This window comes from Notothenia rossii, assembly GCF_949606895.1.
Source record: "Notothenia rossii genome assembly, chromosome: 2".
In the NCBI taxonomy this organism is placed as follows: domain Eukaryota; kingdom Metazoa; phylum Chordata; class Actinopteri; order Perciformes; family Nototheniidae; genus Notothenia; species Notothenia rossii.
Genome location: NC_136904.1, coordinates 67,124,558 through 67,148,727, shown reverse-complemented (window position 1 = coordinate 67,148,727; position 24,170 = coordinate 67,124,558). Strand labels below are relative to the sequence as shown.

The following is a 24,170-nucleotide window of genomic DNA, read 5'->3' as shown; positions in this document are numbered from 1 at the left end:
TCGCTTGACAAACCCATCCATGGACAAACCCCGTGATAGTCCTCAAGCTCTGATTGGATGTTTGAGTGTGCGCCGAGGGTTACGCCGAGCGTCGAACAGCACTTTGAAATGGGATGGAACCACGGCAGACTGTCCAAAACTGGATTTGAACGGGTCCACCCCCTCCCCCACCCCGTCCCCAAAACTAGAAATGTAGTAACTGTGTAGTAACTACACACTATTGTGTGTTTCGCAACATGTTCTATGGCACGTCTCTGCTTGGAATTGTAGTTTTAAAAGACGTTTTCATATTTCCCTTAATAAGAAGTTGCCAGTATTAAACTGTGTACTTCCCTGGAGGTTTAGGGGATAGGAAACACTCACATTTAAAACATATAATTAATAAATGGGGGAAAATTGCTTGTGCCCATTATGGGCAGCATTAAGAAATAATAAAATAATAAATATAATATATATAATATAAATAATATATATATATATATAATATATATATATATATATATATATATATATATATATATATATATAATATATATAATATAAATAATATATATATATATAATATAATATAAATAATAAAGCTCTTCTGACCTTAGCTGTCATGTGGGTATACAGGACTGTCTCAGAAAATTCGAATATTGTGATAAAGTTCTTTATTTTCTGTAATGCAATTAAAAAAACAAAAATGTCATACATTCTGGATTCATTACAAATCAACTGAAATATTGCAAGCCTTTTATTATTTTAATATTGCTGATTATGGCATACAGCTTAAGAAAACTCAAATATCCTATCTCTAAATATTAGAATATCATGAAAAAGTATACTAGTAGGGTGTTCAACGAATCACTTGAATCGTCTAATTAACTCGAAACACCTGCAAGGGTTTCCTGAGCCTTGAAAAACACTCAGCTTGGTTCAGTAAACTAAATCACAAGTATGGGGAAGACTGCTGATCTGACTGCTGTCCAGAGGACCGTCATTGACACCCTCCATCAGGAGGGTAAGACACAAAAAGAAATGTCTCAAAGAGCAAGCTGTTCACAGAGTGCAGTTTCAAAGCACATCCACAAAAAGTCTGTTGGAAGGGGGAAATGTGGCAGGAAACGCTGCACAACCAAGAGAGATGACCGCAGCCTTAACAGCATTGTGAAGAAGAGTCGCTTCCAGAATTTGGGGGAGCTTCAAAGACAGTGGACTGAAGCTGGAGTCCAGGTATCAAAAGTCACTGTTCACAGACGTGTCCGGGAAATGGGCTACAATAGCTGTATTCCCATGGTCAAGCCACTTCTGAACTCAAGACAACGGAAGAGGCGTCTGACTTGGGCTAAGGAAAAGAAGCACTGGACAGTTGCACAGTGGTCCAAAGTCCTCTTTTCAGACGAAAGCAAGTTTTGTATTTGATTTGGAAGTCAAGGCGCCAGAGTCTGGAGAAAGGCTGGAGAGGAGCAAAATCCAAGTTGCTTGAAATCCAGTGTGAAGTTCCCACAGTCAGCGATGGTTTGGGGAGCCATGTCAGCTGCTGGTGTTGGTCCACTGTGTTTCATCAAGCCCAGAGTAAATGCAGCTGTGTACCAAGAGATTTTAGAGCACTACATGCTTCCGTCTGCTGAAAAGCTCTATGGAGATGAGGAATTCATTTTCCAGCATGATCTGGCACCTGCCCACAGTGCCAAAACCACCAGTAACTGGTGTACTGACCATGGCATTACTGTCCTCGATTGGCCTGCAAATTCCTCTGACCTGAACCCCATAGAGAATATGTGGGGTATTGTGAAGAAGAAGCTGAAAGACACCAGACCCAACAATGCTAATGAGCTAAAGGCCGCTATTGAAGCATCCTGGGCATCTATAACACCTCAGCAATGCCACAGGCTGATTGCCTCCATGCCACGCCGCATTGATGCAGTAATCCGTGCAAAAGGATTCCCAACCAAGTACTGAGTGCATTAATGGAGATTTTCAAATGTTTGATTGTGTTTTGCTGTTATAAATCTTTTTTTTTTACTTGGTCTGAGGAACTATTCTAATTTTTTGAGATAGGATTTTTGAGTTTTCTTAAGCTGTATGCCATAATCAGCAATATTAAAATAATAAAAGGCTTGCAATATTTCAGTTGATTTGTAATGAATCCAGAATGTATGACATTTTTGTTTTTTTAATTGCATTACAGAAAATAAAGAACTTTATCACAATATTCTAATTTTCTGAGACAGTCCTGTATATACCCACATGCCAGCTAAGGTCAGAAGAGCTTTATTTAACAGCTCGTCTTATGTCTGTGACCCCTCCTGTTGTAAATTGATAAGCCTGAAACATGCACTTGTCAAGGTTCAGAGGCAAATTTTGCAAATATGGCAGTAGCCATCGATCATCTTAAGATAAGATATACTTTATTGATCCCATGTTGGAAACATTTGCGTTACATCAGCATGTGTAACAGTTGTAAATATGCAGTGGTATTTGTAAATCATTTAGTATAATCACACAAATTCTGTGTTTTATATTTAATAATTCTGTGTTCTTTATTAATTGAATGTTCAATACCTGACAAGGCCGGAGATGAAAAACTTGGGTCGCAGGTTCCTCAACAGTGCATTACAAGACATCTATCAATATGTGTGTATACCCAGTGCTTGAATTGGAATAAAAAAGGTGCCAGTACTCTAAATCAGCAACAAGTATTTGGCACAAAGTCATAGTATATCCTATAATGCTGGTGGGTTTGTCTCTTTATTGTATATTTTAGAAAGGCTCACTGTACTTAAACAAAATGACTCAGGGTGCATCTGAGATTAGAGGGGGTGCAGTGGTAAAGTGCTCTTTTTATAAGTGGGGAGTGGACCTGACACCCTCTAGTCTAGGGGGGTCCGGGAGCATGCTCTCCCGGGAACATTTTTTTTTAAATATTGAAGTTAGATGCATCAATCTGGTGCACTTTGTGAGCAAAATGAAGAGATATATGGATACCTCTCAACATCCATAAGGAAACAACTGTAAACAGATTTACTTTTTCTTTATGGATATAAAAGAAAGTAAAGCTTGACTCCTACTTGCTGGTTAAATGACTCCTCGTCCCTGAGGCCACTACCAGTTTTTTGTGCCATTTTGCTGGATTTATTTGTCAATAGCGTTGCTGCACAAAGTGATAGCCCTCTAGTTTAAATCTACTACCCAAAAAGAAACATATGGAGATGGGTTACTATTTAAAAAAAATTTGCAAATCTATTTGGGAACAGTGGGGCCGGGCCTCAAATCCTATAGGGGGGTCCGGGGGCATGCTCCCCCGGTAAGATTTTTTTTTAAATATTGGACTTAAATGCATCAATCTGGTGCATTTTGAGGGGGAAATAAAGAGACTACACCCATATGAAACAAAAATGTATACATTTAAATAATCATAAAATCATAAATACATGGCCATAACCAATAACATACAATATCCAATATGAAAAAACATTGAAACTTGTTTATTTATTTGTTTTTGGTTCATTTATAGTTGTGAGTGTGTCTGGGCTCCTGAATCGGCCTCTCCTGTCTCCCTCCTCTCCCCCCTGCTCCTCTTTGAGGCAACAGCAAAGACTAGTTTTAGCTCTCAACAAGTTTATCTTACCTTTTTTCACCTAGTTAACATTTTGTTTGTATTATTCATGCATATTTTACTAATCACTACCCCCTCAAATGGAAATATGTGTTTACATATGGTGACCGAACCGTTTGAGACCCACTGAGATAACTTAAACTAAGTGAACTATCTAAAGACTCAGAGAGTAATTTACCTCACCAGAGCTGTAGTTATCAGCCTCTCAGTCTGACAGCAAAGGACTCTCCCTCCACCTTGTTGTTGAAAAAGCTCCTTATATCCGTTAGCGCAGCTAGCTAGCACCAGATGCTAACAACAATACACGTAACCGGTGCGCGCGCTTTCTCGCTCGCTCGCGCCACACATACACCAACACACACCCTCCCGAGCTTGAATGACACACAGAGACCAATCGAGGGCATTAGTATGATCTCTATGAAAGTGGCAATGTCGGCAGGCCACGTCATGTAGACAGCCAGTCACCCTCTGTGAGGCAGAGTCAGACCCACATTTGCGCTGCGTTGCGTTTACAATATATACGTATATTGCCGGCGGCTGAGTACCGGCATTTTGCCGGTACTCAGTAAGAAGTGCCGGTACCACATGGGTAAAAATCAGAAGTGCCGGTACTGCGTACCGGTGAGTACCGGCCCAATTCAAGCACTGTGTATACCTCCACCATTAAACTGTCATATTCTGCACATTTCAAATACTATCTACATACATCTTATAATAGCATAATACATATGTATAATATCAGTTAATATAAGTGCTTAAACATACAGTAGTTAACATTGCAGGAAAGCAATATATTAGTACTTTGTCAGGCTTAATATTTATACCCCCAAAGCTTTTTTCTTATTCAAAATAAGACCTTAACCTAAAATATTCTTTAATGTTTAAATAAAGCCTTATTAGTTGGTCTGTCTGTGTCTCCTATTAATATCTAATAATAAAAATAATACATTTCAATAACGTGCTTTAACCACTAGGTGTCCCTTTCTATCAGCTGTGCACCGTTATGGTGTAAATATACCAATATACCGATTGGATCAAATATAAAAGTCAGCCGAATTAGTATTGATACTAATGCAAGGAGTTGACCGTCCGTCAACATGTGACCGGTTGGGAGTGAGAACGTGTTGTGTACAGAGTTATTGCAGTGGGCAGGAATGTTTTCCTGTATCGGTTCATGTGACAGCGGAGCTGCAGCAGTCTGTTGGAGAAGGAGCTCCTGTCTGTCCAGGTGGGGTGGGGGGGGGGGTTATCTGTCTGTCCAGCTGCAGGTGGAGAGGATGGGTGGGGTTACCCATGATTGAACCAGAATAGATTTTTTTTAGCTTACACGCCTTTCATCGTAGTGGAAAATGTTGTCATATGCAATATGTTTGGATAGTTTCACCATTGAAATGCGTTTGATAACACTAGGTGCTCTAGTGCCAAAGTTGTGGCCCTAAAAAAATATCAACTATTCATTTGTATGGCATCCAGAGCTTCCACATTTTAGGGAATATGTTTTTTGATTTAAAATATCATCAATGTCATAAGCAATGGTTACATTAAAACCCTCCTATTGTATTCGTTTCCCCCCCTTACTTTGGTGTTCGCAGTCAAATTTGACCGGTCCTGTTTTAACTACTATTACATTAACACAAAAACCATGAATCATCACCAAATTTCATTCATTTCATCAACATTGTATGTTGAGTTGGCACCTCAGCTCAAAACATACAAAAACACAGAAGAATAGAAAGTTAACCCATTGAAATGATATGAGAGCAGTGCTACAAACTACAATTCCCATTAGATACGCGCCCAACAATTGTTACGAAGTACACAGAGCTGACATATTTGTAGTTCTTCCGGCGTGTGTGCGTGGACTCGTTCAACTTGTCTTGCGTTGACGGCCGTATAGGCTCCATTCCCTTTCAGAAATCCGTCAATCGGGCGCGATCCGAAACCAAACCCTGTGTTTAAAAAAATATAAAATACAAATTTGCATTTTTGCCTCCTTAGCAACGGCAGTATCGTTTGGGTGGCGATCTGAGTTCGGGTACCGTATCTGTGAAGTGACAAAGGGTCGCCGTGACAACGTGGTGATGAGATGTGGATAACTTTCCAGATAAAGACCATTCTGATACTCGAGTTGTGGTTTTCAATAAGTGAAAAAGAAAATTCAAAGTAATCACTACCATTTTAATATCTCAAGTATTTGTCCCCAAAAGCTTTCAAATGTAGTAGCAAAACCAGTTATCCAGATCAGGATCATTTTAATTAGGCCCATAATTAAATGATATAATAATAATACATTTTATTTTTAGAGCGCTTTTCTGAAACCCAAAGACGCTTTATATGCAAGCCTACCTCCAAAGCGTTATACTTCAGAAGTTAAACAAATTAGATAAGGCAGTGGATGGCAAAGTACCAGATTTCACACATGAATATGCTTAAAATAGGTTATGGTGTTCCTATCACTGACAATGAAATCATGTAGTATTTCAACTGTAATTTCCTAAAAAGTCAAATGCATTTTGGTGGAGGTTTTCATCTTATTTCTAATAGAAACATATTAAATATGACTCAAATGGAGCATATAAACAAGAGAACAAACGTGCAAAAACAAAACTGGTGTTCAAATAACAGATTTTATTTTTATTCATTATCCCGGAGAATTCTTCGGCTGCCAGGAATGAGCCCACTCCTTGCCACTGAAAACAGAATGGAATAATGTTAGTTACAGTTACTAGTTTCGTCTTTCCGAAAAGCATAAACCATGTGTGAAGCAAACATCTTATAACTCAATTTATATAAGTAAATGTTTCATTTACCATTTAGAAAAAGGGAACATAGAAATGAAAACAAATGTTCTAACAAACAATAAAAACAAACAAAAACACATACATTAACAACAATGAAGTTAAACAATAATTTGTTCCTACACTACTTCAGCTGCTTCAGAATAACAGCAGTGAAATATATAAGAGGACTGGTGGTAGATTTGGATGTTTTGCATTTGTTAAATATCATGTGTTTGTTCTCCAACATGGGACTACATCAGATGACATGAAGCCAAGTAACTGGAAGATATATACCATACTGGACAGGGCTCCCACTCCACCAACATTTCTGCTTTTCCCTATCAAGAGAAGAAAACAAATCTCTAATTTCGGAAAGACCAAACGCATATTAGCTATTTAGCAAACAATTGTGTTGGAAGTTTGTAAATCATAAAGCACACCCTATGCATTACTTTTATTCCCGTCTAACCTTTCTCATTCTTTCTTTTATTACACTCCTGATGGGGAAAGTTTCTAGGCGAGTGTGGTAGGAGCAATCTGTGAACATCAAAGCAGGTTCCACATACAGTATTAGTCATATTAGAAATAAAATAAATACAACTATGAACACTTAAGTAGCAACCAGACTTGCACGATGAAAAGTGACCACACTGTTATCACTGATCAAAAGTTACTGTATACATCATTGAAATGGAACCAAGCTGCTCTCAGTCATAACATGGGATGCTTGTTTCAATGGCCATACCACTGCTGAGCCTGAGATGACCAAAGAAAATACTGCACTGCTGCTTCCTTTACTGCCTAGCATTCTCATCACCACCTTATCAACTATGACTGTATGTATTTTAGTCTAATTAGACAATTAAAGCCCTTTGGATTTTTGGATAATGTATCAGTTATAGTTATTAGTCACAATATAGCATTGTTAACTCACTGAAGAAGCATCAATCACTGCGTTTACATGCACTTTGCTAAAAGTACATGTCGATAGATTTAGTAGAATACCAATCAATTCGACTCATGCAAATGTTTATAATCAGTCAAAATACTTAATACTGTTAATATAGCTGACTTTTTCTTTTTGCGTCTAGGACCAAGTACTGTGTCCCTCACGGACCCTGTCCTGACAGCTGTGGGTTGAAGAAGAAATATTACTATATACATCCATACACCAAGTTAAGCTTAAACTCAAGTTTCAAAATACATCCCACAAATGCAGCATCACATGATGCATTAGGTACAGATATTTTTTTGTTATTACGATTTAATTGAGGTTGATCTATGAAGTCTAGGTGTTTTGTTGTCTTGCCTATATAATTGACTCCATACTTTATGTGTAAGGAATAGTTTGAGAAATATTAACATGTTGTGCTGTAACGTTAAATGAATTTAACTTTGATTCATAAACCTAAGTTTATTCCCCGTATGTTCATTATGGGACAGTGTCGTATCTAACTGCAGTTCTTGAGTATAAAGTTTAAATATGCTGCATGACGTTGTTGCATGAGTTGCTTCAAAGTTTACCCCTATGGTCAGGGATTGCTTTAGGTAGACCACAATATTAATGATATCAACCTCTCGTACAATATATGGACATGAGCCAAATCATTTTTGATGTAATCGACCTACTGCCCAACGCTACAATGTAAGACCCTTTCTGTGTGTAAACCAAATCACATCGGAGTTTTATTTTGTGATTTATCAAATGTAAAGTAAGCCTGCTGTTGCTTTGCATTTTTGTGTGAAAAAGGTATAACCATTAGTAACCACATGTCTGTTCAGGAATGAAAGACTGTATTTTTCTAAACGTTTAATTAGGGTCTGAGACCTAGGTCGGCGAAGACCCTATTGAAGTCGGTTGCGCAGCGACCGATAAACCTGCGAAACACACACAAAACAGGGAAAACGACCGGCAAAAGCACAGAAAAGGTTCGGAAATCATGACGGGTGATAGGCCGCGTGAGCCCAGTCTGCAACTCGCATGATTGATATCGGTAGGATCAATTTAGTCGCTCGCAATGCGAGCGATAACCATGCAAAACCCACACAAAACAGGGCAAAAGACGGGCAAAAGTGGCCTAAATCATGACAGTAGGTAGCCCACGCCAACTCGCGCCCATGTGACTCGGCCATCCTAGGCCGTCCATAAACATGATTGATATCGGTCCGATTATTATTACTATTATTCTTCTTCTGATTATTATTTGAATACATTGCGCGCACTTTTGACCCCCGCAACATATGTGAAAACTCACCAAATTTCGCATGCGCATCAGAAGTCGTGAAAATAGCGATGTGTAATTGGTACCGGAACTTTGCGTAAAAAATTGCGTAGACCACGCCCACTTCCGTTTTTAACGTTAACTCCCCCTACTTTAACTTTCACGTAAACCAACGAAACTCGCTACGCATATCTAGGGTGCGGAGACGAGCAAAAAAGCCTCTTAGAGGGGTATAAAATAACGTACAGCAAGTCGGCCATTTTGAATTTGGCGTTGGAAAAACGCGATTTAACGAACTCCTCCTAGGGACTTTATCCGTACGACTCCAAATTCGTCGGGTAGCTTCTCGACAAATGGGCGATCTAAAGTTATCACGGAACTTCATGTCTTTCGCACGGCGCAGCCGTGATTTGGCGCCAAAGTTTGCGTTCGCTCGATGCTAGGCCATCCCTCGCCATGGAACACGATGATGTCATAATTCAAACTGACATGCTCAGAACGCCACCAAACTTCACATGATGATTAACACTGCGGCCCTGAACAGCTCTACGTCAAATCCGATGTTACTTAATATGGCGTTACCATGGCAACGGATCCCTCGCCATAACACACGGTGTCGCTGTAACTCCAATGGACACGGTCCCATCGTCCCCCAATCTTCACTTTTATATCACCGGTGAATGCCTCAACAGCTCTACAGGAAATCTGAGATCTCATCGTATGCCGTTTCCATGGCAACGAATCCCTCGCCAAAAAACACGATGTTCTGTTAACTCAATGGAAAATCGTCCAAACGGCACCAGACTTCATATGATGGGTGATGGTCAGGCCCTAAACAGCTCTATGCCAATTATGGGATGTCATCGTATGCCGTTTCCATGGCAACGCATTCCTCGCCATACAACTCTATGTTGTCGTAATTCAATGGAAAATCGTGCAAACGCCACCAGACTTCATATGATGGGTGATGGTCAGGCCCTAAACAGCTCTATACCAATTATGGGATGTCATCATTTGCCGTTTCCATGGCAACGCATCCCCCTCCATAAAACCCAATGTTGTCTTAACTCAATGGAAAATGGTCCAAACGGCACCAGACTTCAGATCACAGTTAATGGTCCGGCCCTCAACACCTCAATGTGACAATAGTGAGTTTTCCTCAAAAGCTGTTGCCATGGCAACGCATCCCTCGCCGTTAAGCACGATATTGCTAAAACTCCTGTTTAAATGTTCAAAAAGTGTTCAAATTTCACATGTGTGCTAACGGTCAACCCCTCGACACATATATGTGTCAGTTTTGAGATTTCGTCAAATGTCGTTGCTATGGTAACTAAATGGTCGCCGTGAAACACGGTTCTCTCATAACTCCAGTTAACTTGCTCCAAACGGCCCAAAACTTCACAGGTTTGATAACGATGCAGCCCTCAACACATCTAGGCGTATTATGGGGTGTCATCAAATTCCGTTGCCATGGCGACAGATCACTCCCCATCAAACAAATTTTTTTTGATACTGCTGTAACTCCTGTGTACGTTGTCCGATCGGCCTGAAACTTCCCACGTTTGCCAACGGCCGAGTCCTCGAGACATCTGCCTGACGTCGACATGCGGACAACAGCCTGCGGAGCGTCGAAGACCCGCTCAACGCTGCTCGCAGCTTTAATATTTATTTATATCCGAGTACCTAAGGATATACACATACCCAAGTATCCCATTTTTCTTTCATATTTATGAAGTTGTAGGTGAAATTGTTATTTCGATTAAGCTATTGTTGTTATTATTATTTACCTATTGGAACAATCATTATTCCCAAAAATGCAAAAAGTGCAATTAGGTGTTTTGAGATATTGTAGAAGCATGACTTGTCAACAAGTTACCTACAATAATTCTTTACGAAAATATCGGAAAACACTCTTGACTTTTATAAATATAAAAGCTGCAAATCTCAGAGAACAAATGTCACTGTGTGTGCTGTGTGCTCTGCATGTGTGACCATTAAAGAGGGTTTCATCCCTCTGATTCTATCTATCTATTTTATTACCTGGCCCCTCCGTGGTGGTAGCCTGTCTCACATCATCCCACTGGGGCTGCTCCTCCTGCCCCACCTCTATGATGGTGCACTGCTTCACGGAGGGGGGGGGTCTTCAGCACCTCCACCTGCACGGTGCTTGTCTCTGGCACCTGGCTCTCTGTGGTCCCTGCCTCCTGCCAGTTGTTTTCTGGTTCAGATGGGTCACAGGGTGTGTGGTTCAGCGTGACTGTCTCTTCCTCAGGATCTTCCGCAACCCCCTGGCCAGTGGAGTCCTGTGTCCAACCTGTGCAAGTTAAACAAATATTGGTCTTGACTTGCTTAATACAAAGAGGTTAACTCATATATCTAGAAATAAGAAATACAGTGTGCTTAAGGTATGTTTCCAGACAGGGTCAAAAATATACTCGTCATGTCATAGGACTGTGTGCAGTCAAAGTTAATAGCAGAGAAATAGTGGTATTTATCCAGTCAACCATTTATGGTTTTGTTTTTGCGATATTATTCTTCCGATTTGTGTCTACATTCTACATGTGATGTGACATGTCAATTTGTTGGTAGACAACATATAGAGGTGTGCATGTATGTTCCCTTACATTATTTACATCCACAGATTTTGTGCAGAATTTATGAGACTGACGCAAACGTGTTTTGCATAAGTGCAATCAAATAAGTAGCAAGTCGCTTTGGATAAAAACATAAATGTAATGTAAAGGGACCTCTGGATGCACTGGATAACTACTTTTTTTTACAACCCGAGAAACATGACCTTAATACAAAACTGCCAAACTGAATATGTGGTCAACTGGGATCGTCTTCATGTATTGTGCTCTTAACATTTACCTCAAAATATTTCTCCCTTTTGGGCGTTGATAAAGGAAACCGTTTAGGAACGGTTTGCTAAAACGAAATTGCTTAAGGGATGGCTCAAGCCTAAACATACATTTCAGTCATCAAACCTAACTACCTTGACATTAACAACTTTACAACTTTCAATTTGTATACAATGAATGCGCAAGTGGTAGCACAATTCCCCAAAATTGTTTTTCAAATTCACGTAAACTTGCCTAACTATTTCCTGATAAATAACAGTTAAATGTCCACAAGTCCCCTCTGCAGAGTAAGCCATGTCTCATTAGGCTACATACTCAGTGTTAAAAATGTATTTATTGTATGTAGTTTGCTAAAATAATAAACAGTCAAACGTTGTCCATAACCCTAAATATTTTGCAATTACTTTCAACTTTTGTAATACTTTGCAGCTAAAAATAGTGACAGTTAACAGGTAGAAAGGATGTGTGTTAGTTGTCTCACAAAAATATAGTTTGCCAAACCCAAAGAAATGGTTCGAATGACTGCTTTCTGGCTGTATCAAAGGATAAATACTGGATCAAGTTGTTGTCCCACAAGATTTGGATGGATTGAAAACAGTCGCTGTAAGTTATTGTTAACTTAACTGACTTTATTAAATGAGTTGATCCAAACTCATTCCATATAACTGTGTTGGTTGTAAGTAAATGTTAAGCTCTCCATTGATACAAACATTTTGTGTACACAATACTGTGAACTGTGAAGATATCGTGCAAGCATCTCACCTTCACAAAGGTACTCATAAAAAGTGCCTATCTTGTCAAGGTAATCCTGGGCATAGGTGGTCAGTGTGCAGCGAGGGGTTAGGATTTCACATTTTACGTCCTTCTTCCTGGTTTCCTTGCCATGAAGCAGCACTGGTTTAAAACCAATGGCATGGAGTTTCTCAAGCTGTAATGACAAAATAATATATTTACTGTTTAAAGAAATGGAAAGGAAACATCAACAACAACTATATAACTACAACTATAACATTACTGATGACAGCATCTAGTTGTATGCCATTCATAAACCTAGATGCTGAGTTAAGCTTTTGCAGAATCATGTATTTAACAGGAAGGGTTACACAATAGAAGCAGAAAATATTTTATAGACAAACACAAAATACAAATAAATCAGTATCCTGAGTCCCAGTTCAAACCCTGATAATCTTAAAGTTAAAGTACAATAAGATACAAATGTGTGACCACTCAACAATTAACAGTTAACACTTACAATGACTATTGCATAATTAAAAATGTAACACAATCCAAGCATAGCTTGACACTGTTGAAATTGAAATTGCGTGCTACGATGTAAAACGTTCCCGTATGTTGTGGATGCAGTCGTAAGAGTAATATAGAGTAGTAACATACAATTATGTAGTCTTATTAAAGGTGGGGTAGGTAAGTTTGAAAAACCGGCTTGAGATTCTCTTTTTGTTATATTCCATGGAATGCTCTTAACATCCCGATAGCAATGAATATCTTAAGTGCTTTGACAAAAAATCCATAAAAAAATGTCATCTGTGGAAGCCGTAATACTGTAAAAAGCACGACCAATCATCTGAGCCGGCCCGGCTAAAGTAACTGGATGGCCAACCTGCCTGTCAGCCTTCCATCTGTACACAAACTTATCTCATGCCCTCATTGGTCATGTGCACGTTCGTGTGTGTTGGAGGAGGGGCTCTGTAAGGAGGTGGCAGATTTTCTCCGGTTGTGTATTTTCAAATTCTAGCGATCTTTGTCAAACTTACATACCCTACCTTTAAGGTCTAAAAGTGTGTACATAAGCAAGAGAATGGAACACAACATGGAAGTGAAGGAAGTGCTCTGTTTATTTAAATGTGTAGTTAAATTAAAATAGTGTCCCTTGGCTGTGAAAGTTAAGATAAGAGTAGTTTTAAAATTGAAAGAAAAGAGAATATTAAATAATACCTTTGCAATAATATCTATATTTGAAGTTGATATCAAAGTGTATATTGGTTAATAAGATACAAACATCATTAAGAAATAAATGTATATAAAAACAACATTCAACTTGATCCTGAGCCAATATATTGGCAAACAGTCAGGGTCCGTCTGTGTAAGTTCTTTGGTGTCAGCTTGGTGTGTCCGGGCCTTAACATACAGTAAAAAGTGTACATACCAAGACAATGGCTTCATCCTTGATGGAAGCAATGTTGTGGTTCTTCTTCCGCCCTGACACCCAACCCCCTCGCTTCTCATCAAACCTCTTGAGCTTCTTCTCAAGGCGCGGCTTTTTTGGCTGCTCCTTAAGGCAATGTCCACAGATCTTCTGTGCACAAAATAAAATGTTCTGACAGAAGGGACATGTCTTTTTTGTAGACCCACCTGGCATGATTAACACGGGATTACAAACAAACAGACAGACTGACAAACACAGGAAAGTAGAGAAGTACACAGCATAGATAGAAGGGTGAATAAAGAAATAGATGATAGATATAAGAGAGCTAGATAGGGAGATAGGGAGATAGGTTGAGTTTGGCTCTTAAAAGTGCCGTTGGTTTTATTATGGTGTAGATCAGTGTATGGGTTTGTGGTGTGGGTACAGGAGCTGCAGGAGAGAACAGAAAAAGTGAATTATGTAGTGAAACTAGCTTTTTTAAATGCACATTGTGACGGTTTAACTACTTTAGACAGACTGAGTTTCATACGCGTAACAAGCACATGGACGTGGACTAAGCCCCTCCCCCCCAAACATATATTAAAATGTCAGCCAGCGTTAGTACTGTCATGTGTAAAACAAAAGCGATTAAGATAACGTATAACTCACACTTTAACACCGACGTATGTAGCCGTAATTAAGACAAATATCTTTCACACACCACTTATGAGCTGATATAAATGTAGCTAAACTAGTTTAAGCTTATGTTGAACGTGAGCTAGCTAGCTAGCCGCCCGCAAGAATAATTTCACATTAATGTTGCTTTGCTGATTATGGCGAAAGCATTTCTCAGACTTAGAACAGTTCAGTATGTATGATGAACCATGCGAGTAAAGGCTTAAAAAAAAGCCCCAATTATTCAATCTAAGCAAAACATGTATCAGACTTTAGTGACCCAACTTACTTTGTCAGAGGATGGATCGCAATGCCGGTGGCAGCGTCTTTAGCCAATAGGTGGTGCTCTGAATGATGTAATTTCCTGTACCGATTGTGTAAAGTAACCGTTATGGTTAAAAAAAAAATATTTTTATTTTTATTTTTTGAAAATAATACAGCTTCCAGCTTCCCGAGACACGAAGGGGAGACACGAACAATTCTTCCACTTGAAATGCGTTTAAACTGTGTCAGAAAGATGTTTAATCGGTTCATTTTAATTGGTTAATAATTGGTGTTTAATACTGGCAACTTCTAATTGTTGGGGGGGGGGCGGCGTTCGATCCAGTTTTGATTCCGTAACCTTGGCGCACTGCCACTCCAACATCCAATCCCGACTTGAAGTTTAATCACGGGGACTGTAATCCTAAACGATAGCTGGGGATTATGGGTAGTGTAGTGTCTTCGGCCATCCTAAACTCGATAATGCTCGAAATGTCCCTTATAGGCCTACGTTTGTTTCCGGTTATTTTTATTATAAATTCAGTTTCTGAAGGACGGCAAAAAAGCCAGAGATTATAGAATTAAACAAATAAATAAAAACAAAGATAATTGTGTGTTATTGTTGACTAAATAACAGTGTGTTATTTTGAAAAGAATAACAAATTAGAAGGAAAAATGAGCCCCATTTATTTTCCTCACAGACAGCAACAAAAGTCGGAAATGATACGATTTTAAATAAAAGCAATAATCGTGGCTTGATATTGAGTAAGAACATGTTTTTATGAACCACACAGTTTCCGGTTTTCCTATAACACGTAATGCCGTGAGACTACCAACAGAAATACATTGCTTTTAAAATCGTGCTGTGCAACACGAAAAAAAAGGGGAAAAACTACCAATAGAAATACATTGCTTTTAAAATCGTGCTGTGCAACACGAAAAAAAGGGGAAAATCGTGTTGGTGAACACGAATCAATAGATTAAAAATCGTGTTGGTGAACACGAAATGCCGTGAGACTGGGTTGGAACTACACATGCTGGCAGTGGCGGCCGGCCCATAGGGGCGCTAGGGGCGCCGCCCGCCCTCTTCCCACATGTTTGATTGTCATTAAAAATGTAAAATAAATACAAATATATATTTCCAAAAAATATATATTTTTTATTTTAATTTTTTTAAAACAAGGTAAATATTATATAGTTGGTATCAGTAAAATGTATAATCTACAATAAAATCTCGTTTAAAATTGTTTTACGATGTCTAAAGTTACTGATAAGTCACATGTTTCCTGCCTGGCCGCAGCGTGTATCATTAGATCATTACCCTCTCTCGTCCGGGCGGTAGAAAGGAGCCCTCAGCCAGAGCAGCAGGAGCCAACAAGCTGACTGTTGCTATCTGTAAACTATGCCACCGAAACATAATTTCAGCCAATCAGCATCGTCAGATCTGATGCTCAAAGGGCACCCTTTCAGCGCCCTGGCCTGTGTGTCTGTAAGTCGCTTGGACTCGTATCCAAGGTGACGCTACAGTAGTTGTCTGCAGGTGTAGACTCCGGGGCTAGTAGATTGCTGGAGCTGTAGATTAACATTTACATGCTTATTGTAGTTGTAAGGGCAATGCCTGTGGCACCATGGAGCATATGTGTGGGCAGGAAAGGAGTGATCAGAGGGTCGAGTTGTCGATTCTTGTTCAGTTTTCATCTTCATCACCCTCTCAGACATTGAGTTGCGCGCGCTGCTAAAGAGACGCGCTACCATGGAAACCAAACAATGGTGTAGCTGTATTAAAGTCAGAGTGGAAACAGTCGTGAGTAAATCTGATTTTGTCAGAAATCGGGAGAAATGCGGGAGTCTCCCGCGAAAATCGGGTGGGTTGGCAAGTATGACACACACACACACACACACACACACACACACACACACACACACACACACACACACACACACACACACACACACACACATACACACACACACACACACACACACACACACACACACACACACACACACACAATGTTCGTATTTAGTCTCCTGATTTGAAATGCCCTACTATGGTTTTGTCACCATTTCCATAGCCCCACCAAAAATATTTTCCACCAGCCGCCACTGCATGCTGGCTATTGTGTGTTTCGCGACATGTTCTATGGCACGTCTCCTTATAAGACGTTTTCGTATTTCCCACAATTAGTAGTTGCTAGTATTAAACTGTGTACACCCTGGAGTTTTAGGGGATACGAAACACAGTGGTGTTATCAAATTTAAAACATATAACTGATAAATGGGTGAATTAATATACCCACATCATGACACCTAAGGTCAGAAGAGCTTTATTTAACAGCTGGTCTTATGTCTGTGACCCCGCCTGTTGTTCATTGATAAGCCTGAAACATGCACTTGTCAAGGTTCAGAGGCAAATTTTGCAAATATGGCAGTAGCTATCGATCATCTTAAGATAAGATAAGATATACTTTATTGATCCGAAGTTGGGAAATTTTTTTGTTACAGCAGCATACTACTTTGCTCTACTCCACTACAATTCAGAGGTTAACCTGGTATTTTTACTCCACTACATTTATTTTAGTTACTTTGCAGATTCTGATTAATGATGTGAAATATAAACAACCCTTCAATCAGACTTTAGTTACACCTGAGTCAAATTCAGGGAAGGTGATTGTCAAGTGCCAAAATAAACTATGCAATATATTGGACGTTAAGTACTTTGTCAGACTTCATATTTATCTGTGGATAACCCCAACGTTTTTTTCTTATTCAAAAGAAGACCTTAACTTAAAGTGTTCTTTAATGTTTAAATAAAGCCTTATTAGTTTGTCTGTTGTGCTCATCCTCCTGTTAATATCTTTGGACATCCTGCACTAAACTGTTTTATTGTAGAGATCACTACAGTATCTTCTTGATATTTTATATTCTATATTTCTATCATGCCTTCTACTTTCCCCCAATTGTGTATGTAGGCTACTCTTAATATTTAAATGTTTTCATCAAATAAAACAGATTCAACAACAACATTCAATAACGTGCTTTAACCACGAGGCAGCGCGGGTTAAAAAAAGAGTGGTGTAGTTAATAAAACATAATAATATCAAACATAATATGACTATTAAATTAATTTTGAAATTAAGACAGAACGGTAAAGGAAAATACAGTTTCAGTCTCTCGATTTGAAGCTTATGCATTGTACCATGAACCTGTATAGACCTGTAACAGTCAACTGCATGAGGAGTTGGAAAGGTAGTAAATAATATCTTTAAAAACTACAAAAAAATCCCTTACTATCAGCTGTGCGCCGTTTTGGTGTAAATATAGCCTATCTACCAATTGGATCAAATATAAAAGTCAGCCGAATTAGTGTTGATACTGCCAGGAGACGTATTGTGTGAAAAGTAATGGAAGATGTTGTTTAATTGCTAATATATTTATGATCCACGTCACATATTCAGTTTTGGCGGCATTTCATACAGTTTGTCAAAAGGTCTTCTGATAAGGGCTCTATAAATAAATATCTACGGCAGATATGTAATATTTAATGCAGCCGAACCGTGTATTACAATGACGTTATGTGATGACTTCCAAAGAGAAAATCAAGAACACTTGGAATAAACTATTATTTTATTTAAAAAAAATGTTTTTCCGATTTCATATCATATAAACACCATATCCCAAAATGCATTACGGCTAAAACAATCAATGTTTTAGCCTATCAAAACCTCTGAAAAAAAGGTGTCCCTCAGAATCGAAAGAGAAAAACCTATGGGAAAAACACAAAAGCATTGTACACAATTTAAACCAATACATGTTGTGTAATTAACAAGGATAAACTGATGTTTTTTAGTTGATGAGTACTGCAGATATCTGTTAAATCATTTGATCATTGGTTTTATTATGAAAACGTCGAGACCAGAAATACTGTTTTCAACCCGTAACTTCACATGGAGGCTGCCGCATACCTCAAATCATCTTCGTAATATCTATCAAAATATAGATCCTACATATCGACTGGACGTGGATTCTAAAAGAAATCGAATCAAAAAGCGTTTTAATGGCCAAACTATCCTACAATTTAGGATTTTACAGAGAGGGTTATTTGTGAATAAACGACCGTCTGTAACGTTTGCATTCAACAGGATCACTAGAGGGCGAAAACTTTAAAACGTAATTATAGGACGTATTAAGCACTTGAACAAACGGGATATTTGGTCGTAATAAGGGCCTGAAAAATCGGCCCATTTGTTCGTATGAGTTGGAGGACTTGTTGGTTCAATTACAGCTGAAGGCATTTCAACCTATCCTGAAAGACTGCTTGCTGATACGCTACCTGTCACTCCTGTAGAATTCCCCCTCAGGTCATTGGAACTAGAACCATAACGTAATTATCAAAAATGTATCTCTTTCTCAACACAAGTTTGTTTCACAAGGCTCACAGCTTTGTCAAATCATTAACGATATATTTGGCAAAGAATCTGTGCCATCCACAGAGGAAATAGTGGGAATCAGAGAGGGCTTTTCTTCCGCCAGCCTCGGTATTTGCGTATGTTCCATTTGTTTATGAATCCTTGATACGTACCTTGTGAACCAGAATAACAAAGAGGGCCTCGAGTGGTTATTTTTCACACAGCCTTATTAATTAAACACAGTCTATAAACATTAATTAAGGCTGTGAGCAACTGTGTATAATTATTTAAAATAGCCCTTTTCATCCTTTGTAGCGTGGCTTTCCAAAGGCAGACTCCAATGTTTCAGAAGATCAATTATACATATATATATATATATATATATAAACATATAGAAAAGAAACAACCTTAAATAAATGAGGGGGAAAGCAAAGTGTATTTTATAAGATATTGTTTATTCATTGTTACAGAGGCCAATCACAGTTGATGAAGGTTTCAGTGTTAATATCGTCATTACTAAGCTACACCAATGAGGTCAGTAAATAAAAAACTAAGATAATATTAACATGCAAGATGAAAATGTAGTTTAAAAATGTGTAAAACGTTTCCAAAAGACGGACAAAACTGGGCAAACAAAAAATTAAAAGTTGTGCATCAGTTTTATTTCCTATGCTATGATATACGGACTACAGAAAGACTTGGGGTAATTTACTTACTTACTTAAAGGTGGGGTAGGTAAGTTTAAGAAACCGGCTCGAGATACACTTTTTGTTATATTCCATGGAATGCTCTTAATATCCCGATAGCAATGAATATCCTAAGTGCTTTGAAAAAAAATCCATACAAAAATGTCCTCTTTGGAAGCTGTAGTACTGTAAAAAGCACGACCAATCATTTAAGCCGGCCCGGCTAAAATAACTGGATGGCCTGTCAGCCGTCCATCTGTGCACAAACTTATCTCGTGCCCTCATTGGTCATGTGCGTGTTCTTGTGTGTTGGAGGAGGGGCTCTGTAAGGAAGTGGCAGATTTTCTCCGGTTGTGTATTTTCAAATTCTAGCACACTCTAGCTGTTTTCTCCAAAATTACCTACCCCACCTTTAAGTTCAAATTTACTTAGCTTTAATAGGGCTTGGGAGAAAGAAACTAGATCAACTAGAACTTTTGATATCATATATTAAACCCAAACTAAACTAGGTATAGTTTATTTATGACTGTGGCATATTTGTATGTTGTGCCTCCACTGTGACATGTCTCCGTGCTTTAATGTTCAAAAATCTTTTTATTGTTCTCATTCTGCCTGTGCTGAAGCACCTCTTTTCACCCTTTGTCTAAAACCAGAGCTCAGTCTGCTCTGATTGGTTAGCTGTTTGGGTCTGTTGTGAGTGGTCAACCGCTTAGAGATGTGTCAGAAATGTCCCACTCCTTAGCATATCATGTATAATGTGTTGGAGCGCTAGCCAATAGAAGCGCAAGTGTTACATAGTGATGTCATTATGTTATGGAAGTTAAGAAAGTCCAAAGATATTTTAGACTTTGCAGACGATGTACACCAGCACAAAAACCTATATAACACACGACAGGAAAGGGAAAACCCCAAAAGGCATAATAGGGCTGCTTTAACCCCTAATTTCTACGGTAAGCCTGTCTATGATATTGAAGAAGAAGAAGAAGAAGAAGAAGAAGAAGAAGAAGAAGAAGAAGAAGAAGAAGAAGAAGAAGAAGATATACTTTATTAATCCCTTACAGGGACATTTCTTTCCCCACTCTGTTGTGTTTACACATATTACACACACAGGGGAGGATATACATGCACAAACACAAAGGATATACATGCACACACACAACCACATGCAGATAGGAGAGGTGGCAGAGCAGAGAGGCTGCCAGGTACCGGGCGCCAAGGGAGCAGTTTCGAGGTTAGGTGCCTTGCTCAAGGGCACCTCAGCAGTGGCCTCGGAGGTGAACTGGCACCTCTCCAGCTACCAGCTCACAGCAGGTCGGCTTATTATATAAAAACACATGTAATAACATGTTATGTCATTCAATTTAGCTAAAATGCCAAGGCATGTATTAAACAAAAGCTGGAATGATCTATGAAAGGTAGCATTGAAGCTGTTGTGAAGGCTCATGATGAAGGGCACTGCATGTTGACTTTTCTGCTCCTATAGGCATGAAAATAATACATTCATACAGGCAGACGCTTTGAAGCTATGTGATTAAAGTGACTTGCTAACTGAATTGCTCTTGGCGCATGGTATTTGACAGCGCATTCATTTTAATACGTGGGTCCAAACATGAAAAGGATTCATAACCCTGGGAATGTGGCCCTCATGTATACAAAGCCTACATTTCCAATTGCTTCTCGAGAACTGTTAAAGCCAAATGCGAAGCTTATGGGCAGAGGACACACAGTGCAAACAAGACAGGAGGAATGTACGTATATGAGAAACGTCTATTGGGAGTATGTGTAAATAAACCTTGGGGCTTGAATTTTCCACGGCTCCAGTGTGTAATTTAACCCAGACAGAAATCCATAAATGTGACAAATGAAGAAATGATGAGGAGTGATGCCTCTACCTGTGTTATAACCACTGAACTGTACGAGGCCTCTCCATTTATCACCCTGTTCTGAAAAACACACTGAAGAATTCTGTGTCAGGGAGAGAGCAGATGGTTAGTTTGAACATATTGAACTACTCACAGGTCTATAACAGATATATTAATATTGGATCATTTATGCTACCTAAATGTCTTTCAGTTGTCAGTGGTTTTCTTTGTCAGAGAACTGACACTTCAATGTTGTTATTTTATTATTTAACTTGAACGAAAACCTTTAATGAGCAACATAAATAAAACATATCAATCTCACAGATTTATCCAGAAATATGGATTGGGTCGTCATCATTAAGTACTCTGATGATACTGCAATAATATCACTGCTCAGTAAAACAGACGACCCTGAGCGACACCAACAGGGTGTTGGTTGAGTGGACTTATAGCAATACTCTTGAGATCAACACCAAGAAAACTGAGGGAATCGTTTTTGGCTCACCCTCTGACTCCCATAAAGTTCCCATTGTCATCCATTGAGATCAAATCAAGCAGGGAGTTTCATACACATACTCGGGTGTAATGATTGACCATCTGCTTTCATGGAAGGATCACATTGAATATCTGCGCAAAAGGACAAAACAAAGAATTTATTTTCTCCGCTATCTTAGGTCTTTTGGGGCGAGCAGATAAATTCTTCGGTTGTTCTTTAAATCTGTGATCATGTCCATTCTACAGTACTGCAATACTACCTGGTACAAATGTTTGTCAGCAGCTTTAAAATCAAAACTGCTCCACCTGTTGAAAATCTGCTCAAAGATTGTTGGTCAACCCTGTCAGAGACTTTATGACTCAGCATACCGTAATAAGTGAGGCTGTCCAACAACATAACCTCTGGCCCAAATGTTCTGAACAGCAAATATGAACTGCTAACATCTAATCGGAAATACAGGGTCCCACGATTCAATAAAGTCAGACTGAAGCATCTCTTGTGCATCAGTCAATCCTCACAGTAAATACAGAGCTAAATCCCAGATCAAATGCACGCTAAAGGCTCTTTGAGCATGTTTTCTTGCAGTGATTATGCTGTTATGTGAAATGTTTGTTGTTTGTTTTTCATGTATCGTGTCTTGATATTTGTCTATGTTGATGTTACACATGGAGGTGCTGTGATGCAAGTCAAATTTCAGAATTGATCTGATCATTAAAGTATTATCGTATCGTATAACTTGTGTCGATTAAGTCAGTGAGCAGGGGTTATTTGTACAGAAAACATATTTAAATCAGATGATCACCATCAGACTCAGTGTTGTGATGTTGCGGACAATGGATTACAGGTAGGTAGGTCTCACGGTGGCCACCGGACGAAGCACAGAGAAAATAGCCAAACTGACTATCTGAGGGCTACGGCCCCCTAGCGTACTCCAAATGTAATATGTGAGTGCTGCAGGCGGCAGATTTATGAATGTGCTGGCGGAAAATTCTCAGTTTTTGAAGGAAGCCCAGTTTCTTGTACTAAAATGTCTTTCAGAGTGGCCAATGACGTAATGGACAGACAAGCACGTTGTGGTACAGCCAATAGCCACCATGAAACTTCATTTAACATCCATCGCACTTCCTGTGGACTTAATCCGGACAGAATCAATGTTGTCTGTCAGATTTTATACTTAAAGGAAACATTATGCCGTTAGATCACAAAAAAGTTTTCGGCAAAGGTGCACGACTAATAAACACCATGAATTTGGAAAGCTAATATTCCATGTGCAGTGCATGACATCAAGGATTTTGGCCCTGTGGGCCATCTAAACTAATTTACAGATGGCCCTGAGCCCAATAGAGATTGCCCTGAAAAATGTGCGCGGACGAAATGGCACGAAGGGTTTGGGGGGCCTCCCCCTAGAACATTTACATTTTTGCAGGTCTTAGATGCTGTCTGGTGCATTCTCTAGACTGAATTATAAGATGAACCACCACACTATTATATTGTACAATTTCAATTTTATTCTTCATTTCACTTGTTTGTTTATTCTTGTTTGTGTTTGCTCGCTTGCATGCCCTGCATAGCTTGAGCTATAAGAAATACTTAAGTTGTTGGTCGAGACACTTTCCATCTGATGAAGGCAAATGCCTTCCCAGATGTAAAAAAGTAGAAAACATTACATTCAGTTGTAACTGCCAAGACAAACATTATTTACACTATTATGGCCCCTGTTTAAAAAATGTTTGTAATGTTATCTACTTTAAGTTGGTCGAACGAATGCCTCCTCATCCGGAAGCTGACCGAGCAGACCCAAGCAGCAGTCGAGAGGAGCCGAGCGCATCCGCGAAGCACACAAAATGGCGATGTCAGAGTTCCCGTTTGCCGGCAAATCTAAATCTTTCCGGTCAAAATAATTTCCCTTTAGCGCAATACCGCTTCAGTTGCGCCACTTATGTGACAGAAAAGAATAGTCAATTATAATGTCTAACACGTAATGTGGAGAAAGAGATGTCCTGTATGGGTTGATTGTGCGTTGATCTCAGAGCCGGCCCGACCCATTAAGCGACATAAGCGGCCGCTTAGGGCCCCGCAGCCACTAAGGGGCCCCCTAGCAACAAAAAAAAAATTAGTACACCGTGGCCGTGATAAGTATGTTTAATTAATTGTGTTAATATGCCTAGATTGCC

General features: G+C 39.2%; 1 protein-coding gene across 1 annotated transcript; it reads right to left on the bottom strand.

Moving 5' to 3' along the window:
• Nucleotides 1-7,448: 7,448 nt before the first annotated feature.
• On the bottom strand, nt 7,449-14,007 carry LOC307030098 (uncharacterized protein). The gene is made up of 4 exons (XM_079666312.1): nt 13,629-14,007; nt 12,227-12,392; nt 10,644-10,917; nt 7,449-7,511 (listed from the first exon to the last, which is right to left on the bottom strand). Exons 1-3 carry the CDS (start codon nt 13,839-13,841, stop codon nt 10,676-10,678), a joined length of 621 nt encoding a protein of 206 aa, XP_079522438.1. The 5' UTR covers nt 13,842-14,007; the 3' UTR covers nt 7,449-7,511; nt 10,644-10,675.
• Between the last annotated feature and the right edge of the window lie 10,163 nt (nt 14,008-24,170).